The sequence below is a fragment of the Nicrophorus vespilloides genome, unplaced genomic scaffold (genome assembly GCF_001412225.1).
Source record: "Nicrophorus vespilloides isolate i.1.1-1 unplaced genomic scaffold, Nicve_v1.0, whole genome shotgun sequence".
In the NCBI taxonomy this organism is placed as follows: Eukaryota; Metazoa; Arthropoda; class Insecta; order Coleoptera; family Silphidae; genus Nicrophorus; species Nicrophorus vespilloides.
Window position 1 is genome coordinate 27,072 of NW_017098772.1, and position 8,767 is coordinate 35,838.

The following is an 8,767-nucleotide window of genomic DNA, read 5'->3' on the forward strand; positions in this document are numbered from 1 at the left end:
TCTAGATATCTTCTAAACAGATACAAGTATTATATAAAAATTGAAATCAATTTTTATTTTGATCTTTTTTTTATTATTATTATTATTAAATTCGTAATATGTACAAAATCGGAGTAAAAAAATAATATAAATAATGATTGATATTGCACGAAATTCTATACTCTTGATTTAAAAAAAAATAATATTTTTTTTTATAAAATAAACATGTATATATATATGTGGTGATCTCCGAAAAGAACCGATAAAAATGTATGTATATAAACTTAATTCAATCAACCGAGCGCGCTTCAAAAATTGAATATTGATCAGGGAAACGCGAAAGATCGGAAACGCTTTCCGCCTAATTGACAAACGGAAATTAATTGAAATTGATGCGCGCCAATATTCAAATTTTCGATGAGTTGCTTTGTTTTTGTGTTCGTCTGGCGGCGCTCGATTGAACTCTAAATATGTACAGAGAGTGAAAAAAATAATAGTTGCGAAACGGTCTTTCAGTGAGGACCGGTTGGTGGGTATCCATGGAGATCCAGGCCCGCCCTGAGGGCGGCGTGACTGGCCAGGACCCTTCCGGCCAGATCGCCGAGCGCCCTCTCCAGCTGCTGATGCTGACTCCTCACTGCGAACCGATTCACGTGCACCGGTATGGGGACGACGAGTTTGCTCTTGTTCGGTCCTTGGCTTCCCTTCTGCTGATGTGGACCGGCACCCAAACCCGCCTTCACTCTCTTCCACTTGGCCCTGCGGTTCTGGAACCAGATCTTCACTTGGACCTCGCTCAGCCTCAACGCTGATGCTATTTGGCTGCGTTCTGTCAACGAGAGATACTTCTTCGCATGGAATTCACGCTCCAACTCCAGGAGTTGCTCGCTGGTGAAGGCCGTCCGTCTGCGTCTAGCCTTTGCCGAACCGGAACCCTCGCAGACGCCCTCAGAAGAGTGGTTTTCCTCCAAATCATCATCTAAATCTGATCCTGCAACAAAACAATTAGCAATTTAAATTAGTAACAAGCAATTTGTCTTGGGATGTGCCAACAATTTAGCAAAATACTTCTAAAACAGTGTTTCTCAAACTTTCAGACGAGCGACCCAACATATTTGTTTGTTCCTCGCTTCAATACAAAGTGATAGTTGACAGCTGTCATTTCGTTACATATAACTATTGCACGACTAAGTTGAGACAACCAAGTTCTGGATATTAAGTATATACATCATAATTGTTTGGATTATTTGCATTGCAAGTACTTGACAAATTACATAACAAATAACTTTTAGTGTTTAACCACCTTTAGAATCTCCAAACATATGTAATATCGTAAAATTTCGAGTATAATACGCACATTTTATACTGATTTGAGCACGCAAAAAGCTGGGGTTAGTATTAATCTAACATTTTAATCATAATACAATTTAATCTTAGTATAAGTTGATTATATTTTTTTTTGTATAAAACTGTTGACTATTCATCAATCTCATTTTCATATTCGTAGTCTTGCCAAAAAAGAAAACGTTATAAATTCTGCGAGACGAAATCTATTGCCGGTTTTTAAGTATGAAAACGGGGGTGCGTGCTCTTTTTTTTTTGTTCTTTATTCAGTTCACCCTCGATTTTTATTTTTTTTGTCGGGCCGCTTTCAATGAAAGAGAAACAGAGAGGGTGTAATATAGAGAACCGTATAAAATACGTCCAAACTCCCAGGATTATTCACCCTCTTGGGGTGCAAAGTGAAATCGAGGAATAGCGAGTGAACAATTATAATACAGAAAAAAAACGAGAGAATATATTTATTGCGTGTTATGTTTCTTTTTAAATAGTAATTTTTATCCCTCTTTCTTTTTGCATTTCTGCGTTTTATGCTCCACTACAAAAGAAGTTTAATTACTGTTATTTTAATCAATTTTCTTTAATATAATTTATATTGACTTCAGGAAAATGTTCGCAATACTTTCATAATTTAAGAGAAAGATTAGTAAATGTATTTTTTGGTAAAACATTTAAGTTTCTTAAAGCGTTATCAAAATTATTAATTTAATTTCAAAATGCTTCAATAATTTAAAAAATTGTCATTAATCAAGACTTTGGTTTTCTTAAGACAAATTTCAAATATTTCTATAATTTCTATAATTGGAACCAATACCCATTGTAAGTAAATAGAAGTAATCAAAATAATAGCTATCTTTTTGTTACTTTTCATGAGTTTGGTTCTTCCAAAATCTTACATTATTTATGACAAACTTTGTTTTAATCTAATTACTAATACTAGTATGTATTATTTCAAATAATTCAAACGTCCCTATTCCATATATTTATTCAGTAATACCGAAGTGGTATATAGTAGAATTCATGATTATTTGCAAGATGCGGCAGAGAAACGGGCCATTATATAAGTCTACTTTAACAAGAAATGTTTGGATATTGACAATTTAACTTCTTACAGTATATTGTCAGCTTAAAACGGAATGATTCATGAATAGTTACAAGATACGGCAAAAAAAGCGGGCGATTATAAAAGCCTATTTTCTTAAGAATTGGTTACGGTATATTATCAGCTTATCAATTAGTATTAGTATGTATTAAATAAGGGAATTCGAGTACCAATTCAATGTATTTATGCATAAATAACGAAGTTATAATTTATATACAAAATGCGGCAAAGAAACGGGATTATAAAAGTCTATTTTCTCAAGAATTGCTTGGACATTGGCAATTCAACTACATTGGGTCTATATCTCAAGCCCGACAACTGAAATACCGGCTATCGAAATCCCTACGTTCGAAATCCCGACTGTATCGAAATCCCGACGTTCGAAATCCCGACTATATCAAGTAGATTATTAATTGTTGTTATTTATTATTAATAACAATTTAAAAGTGACTACGCTTTGGAATAATGTAAAAATGCTAATGAAGACAATTTCGATATAGTCGGGATTATGGTTCTCGGGATTTTAATATAGTTGGGATTTTGATACAGTCGGAATTATGGTTGTCGGGATTTTAATATAGTCGGGATTATGGTTGTCGGAATTTCGATACAGTCGGGAATTTGATTGACGGTATTTCGGTTGTCGGGCTTGCAATTGTTACCGGGCTTCATTATATTTCATATATATTATAATTTATCAATTAAATCATTTAATTGTTGAGTTATTACAATCACCCGTTTCTCTGCCGCGTTCTGTAATTTCAATTGTCAATTATTAATTAATAAATAACAACACTTAATAATAACATTTATTGCAACAAATTACCATAGTAGTTTATTTTGTTATAAGAAAATTATAACAAATTGTGTTGAATTGCGAATTGCTTTTATGAATAATATTTTATCGGTTTGCATTTTTCCCCCGATGCTGAAATATTAAACATCTCATGCTTAAGTGCGCCCCTCGCGAAGGGCGGCGATGCGACCCTCCCGATGCCACCGGGAGGAGGCGTACGTTTACCAATCATAACATTTAATTAGGAATTCATGTAATCGAATTATAAAGTAATAAAAGCGTTCTCGACTATGTAATTTAACGTAATTATAACGTGAATGCGCGCACACAAAACGCACACATCCACTCGGATAAACGAATTAAAACAACCGACATGCACACACACGTATAAACACACGCAATACACAAACATACAAACATGCATTCGTTGGCAGTAGAATTATATAATCATGGTGTGAGTAAGCTTGGGACAAATGTATAATAATATCGTGCAACCCTCGTTGGATACGAAAACCACCCCCTGGCAAAATATAATTAAACCGGATATTTATACTGTGTTTAGTACACACGACTCGGCGATTGCTTTCCAGCTACTTCTATCTACTTGAATCGATCCACTCGCATCATCGCACATACATTTATCTATTATGGTTTTATTAGTGAATCCATAACAGTATTTAAAGTTCGAATCGATCATATCCAAAACACTTTCATTAAAAACAAATAAACATAATTGGTTTAAATATTGGTTCTTATGATAAAGTTTATTTAACTTAGGATGAAATCATTTTTTTATGCATTCACATATGGATCTGAACTAAAATTGAGAGGTTTTGATCTTCCATCTCAAAAGTTTACCAAGCGATGGTATAACTTCATATCCTATCTTTTTTGTCATGTTACGTAAGTTAACCAACGTTTATTGCATGTAGTACTTAATTTGATGATATAATATATATTTTTTCTTCTCACTTAAAAAAAACCAATAAAAATTATATTTTTCGATCACACAACGGATTTTATTTCGTATAAGATTTTTTATTTCAACATTCATTTAAAAATTTTGGCTTGATATTCAAAAATTTTAATATACAATCAAACCTTGTTTAGTGCTTAAGCTGCGTTCTCATACAATCGTTAAACAAAGTCACTTGAACATATATAGGAAGTAACTGAATTCAGAGATTAGGCTTCGAATAGACCGCGTTATACCGAATCAACGTTAATCAAGGAAATGTTAAAATTTGTTTAAATATATTGAAACATTCTAATAACAAATACAATGATGCAAAATCGATTTTAGAATAATAGCAAATTGTAGAATTAAGTACTTACTAAATGTTTGTACTTGACTTATCAAAAATGCAGTACTTTGTCATGTCTGCTTGTACTAAATACTTTAAATTATGAAGTATTAGAATCAAGAACATTCGGATCGGTTATTGCAATCTATATACCAAAGTGGTCCTTGAATTAACTTATAAAAAAATGGTATTTTTGATATGGAACATTTAGAAGGAATGCTTAAAGATCAAGAGGCGAGAAAAGCCCGATCTTTAGGTGTCATTAAATTCATAGATATATTATTTCCTGTGAACACCGAAACGCCTCGTCGCGCATAGAGCACGATTTTTGTGACGTGACTTCGCGTCTCTTGTTTTTTTTTTGTTCATACGCGAGGTGTCGTGCTCTCTTTTTGGGTGGTCCGAAATATTCTGTTGGAAGAAAGCGAATGTCTATTTATAAGCAGGGCGCGATTCGTTGGCTCCGCGCTTTGAACTACGGTCAAGATAAACACACTTTTCCATTCGTGTGCCATTAGACGTCAAATTGACCGAAGCAATGAGCTGAATTATTGCTGGCCCGCAAACCCAGCCGTAAACGCAAACAACAATCAAATTTTGCAGCAATTAACGCAAATCGCGCCTCCATCCTTGATGTATTCTAAATCTGTATCGAGGCTACATTTCTGGCAAAGATTTTGCAAGCGTGTAAAACATATTTTAACATTGAAAGTTTCAAACAAAGTGGATTATTTGTTGAATTAGTAACAACGATTTAATTGCTTTCTAAAATTAATTACATTTGAACTAGCGTTACAAAGTAGCAAAATAATTAAAACAATCATAAATTAATGCTAAAGTAAATTATCTTTTAATCTGGAAACAAAACCAAAATTCTTCATAAAAATGTCATTCAATTTGCTTATTCCAAAAACAGTGATTTAATTGATTAGTCCTCAAAATTTAAGGAATATAAGTTTCGGCAAAGTTTCCAACTATTGGTAATAAAATCTAAACGTCTAAATCCATCAAAATCCTTCCATTTTGCCGAAAATTATTTATAACTAAATTTTCAAAAGTATAATTTTTATGATTTTTTGTTAATTAATTAGAATTATGACTAATAGAAGTGGGTCTCATTCTATAATTTTCAGATCTTCGGTGAAATAATAAATCTTCCAATTCTAACGAAGAAAATTTACTTTTGTCAATAAAAATAATTGTTTCAACTTTCTTGTATCTTCTTAATGACTTCATTTACTATAAAAACAAGATTTGCATCATGTTCTAAACAAATTTTCTAACATTTTTTCATATAAAGTTGTTTTATCTTGCTTTTACTGTACAAATTCAGAACTGATCTGCTCACAATAGATATGGAAATTAAACATCCACGAAATAAGTAAACAATTAAAACATATTTTTATTATTTATTCTTTAATATATTTTGATGGACAATTTTATGATATTCTAATAACAAAATAAAGTAAATTTGATAATGTTAAAAAAAATTCTTTACGTACTATTATAATCATTTAAACTTGAATTTGATTCAAATAATCAACAATTTAATTGTTATTTTTTCTTTCAACACCAAATATATTAACCCTACTTCCAATTGTAAGTAATTGTTCATGAGTAAATAAATGGTAACAATTCCAACAATCTTGTAAATCCTATCATTATCCAAAGATTAACCCAGAACAATTGGAATCCGTTGTCGGCATCCATGAAATTAAATCGTTTACATACTGTATTCCGAACCCATTGATCCGATTGGCTTTGCTTCTGGGTAGGCTGTATTTCCATATTCCGTTGGAAATTCTTTCGTACGCAGAACTGATCTGCGCACAATTGATATTCAATGTAGACATCCACGAAATAAAAATTTCAGAAGCCATTATATATGATCTGGGGAGTTAATGCACTCGCCCATACTGGATTTCGCCGTCTTAGTCACACCATTAACATATGCAAATCGACGTGTATTGTTTATGTCTGGGCCGAATGCAAAAAAAAGAAAGAAGAAAAAAAGAGGCAAAAGAAAGAAAGGTGATATACAAAAAAAGTACAACCAAAAAAAGGAAGAAAGAAGGTGGAGAGGAACAGACGAAATGACAGAAGGAGCTGAAACGCCACCGAAATATTGAAACGGCGGCTCTGATTGAAATTTCAATGCAACGTACGCAGAAAATAATACATGCCACCACTTCCATCCTATTTGCAAACAACGGTTCACGTACACGAAGACCCGCGATCAATCAATCGATCAACTTCAAACGTACGCTAGCTGAATGTGGTCCCAATCCTTCTCGATCGTTTAGATCGAACAAAAACTTATACTTATTTGGGAGCAAATAAAAAGCATACAATATTAGTTATGAGTAGAATAATATATAAGACTACATACAATTCATTGAATAGATATGATTAATTAGTCACTAAATAATTAGTATTATTAATAATATAGATATATAGAAACAGATTGCCTTAATTAGACCGTCGCCTAGATTGGACTATTATAGTAACTTGATCTACGCGTATAGTCAACATAGATATGAAAATATATATAAATTTCATCGTTTTGAAACCAACATTTCATTATAGATCAAAATATATTTAGGTGGTCCAAATTTAGAAACTTTCCCGTACTTTAACAACATATTTTTTTTAACCAATTAATTTGTAACATTCTCCTTCTCAATAGAATGCTATGACCAATCCTTTAAGAAAATGCTTGATTTTTTTTCCCGATGATTTAATTGAAGAAAATATACATAATCTTATGTTTTTATGTTTTTCCTCAAAATGACACACTTTTTAGAAAAAGTCACATCGAAGGCAACAGTAATATCAAATGTCGAAAAATTGTTCAACACTTTAATAAAGATATATTTCGTCTGGTGATTTTAAATTTAAGTAAAATATAAGGCAAACTTCAAGGTCTTTTATGTTATTCAACAAATGTTCTTCCTGTTATGTGTCTATGCGAAGTCGGAAGAGAACATGAATAATCAAAGTGTTAATTAAATATTGGTTTGTGATTTATGATTTGAAAACTATTTTTAATTAAAGAATTTAGATAATAATGTTTTACATAATAATAATTGTTACCAACAACAATTTTAACAACACTTCTAAAGGAAATACTATATATAAAAACTGTCTTTTATATAAAATGTGAATTTCTCTTTCAAAAAATGATTTTCTCAAACATTATATTCAATTATAAATATGTTAAAATAATTAATTCTATAAATAATAGTATGAAAATTTCTTAATTAATTTCGAAGCTAATCCTATAGTAACAAGAAACAGTTTATTTTTAATATTAATCATTATCAATATTTAAAAAAAAGTATGTTTGTTTTGTTTGTATGTTTTAATTGTGATAACTGAAATTGAACAATCCGATTAATTAAATTGAATATGTGTTTGTTAATTTGTTTATTTTCTGTTTTTGTTATTATTAATTTGAGACTTTTTGTTTGTCGGTGTTACATAAATAAATTTGTTTTGAATTGTGACAACATCCTGTAACAAGTATAGCTTGTATCGGATTATAGCTATTATAGATGTTTGCGAATAAGATCTGATTGTAAGTACGTACCATCTCTTTGACTTCTTCTAGATAAATCTTCGGCAAGTTCCATGTCCAGGCTCCCATCTGAATCGGTGTCCCTGTGGCTGACGTAGGGATGGACAAGCTGCGGCGGAGAAGTATTCCATGGATTCGGCGGTCTGCTCCGAGGAAGCGTGTCACTCATGATGGCCTCGATGGAGAAGGGCTTCGGCACCGATTTGATGTGGTTTTCACTGGAGGCGGTAGTAGTCATCGTCGTCGGCGGCGGTGGCGACGGGGACGGACGCGACCGCGACATCACATCACTGTTGTTGTTATTATTGTTATTGCCCATCGATAGTTCCATCATGGTATAATCTCGGATGGTACAACCGCACACATAAAAAGTCCAATAGCGACTAGGCACAATCCAAGCAGAGTCAACCCGATGTCCAAGAGCCGATGGGCGTTAACCGATTTGGTTACGGCTCCGCCTACCTTGGCCACACCCTCCGACGGTCGTCAACCAATCGCTGCGTTCGCATCCGACGTCTCCCTGCGCGATATTAATTACTGTTTGGCGGATAAAAAGGGGGCAAGTTTATTTGATTTAATGGGTGCAAAATGTATGTAATTTTCGGAACGCTCGTTTCCTTTTCTCCGCTCCTCTCACCGTACCGTCCCACTGCTCTGCCACCACTTTT

At 32.9% G+C, this 8,767-nt stretch overlaps 1 protein-coding gene across 1 annotated transcript; it reads right to left on the bottom strand.

The window, feature by feature from the left end:
• Positions 1-234: 234 nt before the first annotated feature.
• Positions 235-8,468, bottom strand: LOC108563150 (homeobox protein unplugged). Its single transcript, XM_017921747.1, has 2 exons — positions 8,112-8,468; positions 235-970 (listed from the first exon to the last, which is right to left on the bottom strand). Exons 1-2 carry the CDS (start codon positions 8,431-8,433, stop codon positions 492-494), a joined length of 801 nt encoding a protein of 266 aa, XP_017777236.1. The 5' UTR covers positions 8,434-8,468; the 3' UTR covers positions 235-491.
• Positions 8,469-8,767: the final 299 nt, after the last annotated feature.

Bases quoted from the DNA above. Each gene is read 5' to 3' on its own strand.
- LOC108563150 (XM_017921747.1), bottom strand. From the start codon at position 8,433: ATGATGGAACTATCGATGGGCAATAACAATAATAACAACAACAGTGAT. The intron at 971-8,111 runs GTACGTACTTAC...GTTTTGTTGCAG, and splicing joins TAGAAGAAGTCAAAGAGATG to GATCAGATTTAGATGATGAT.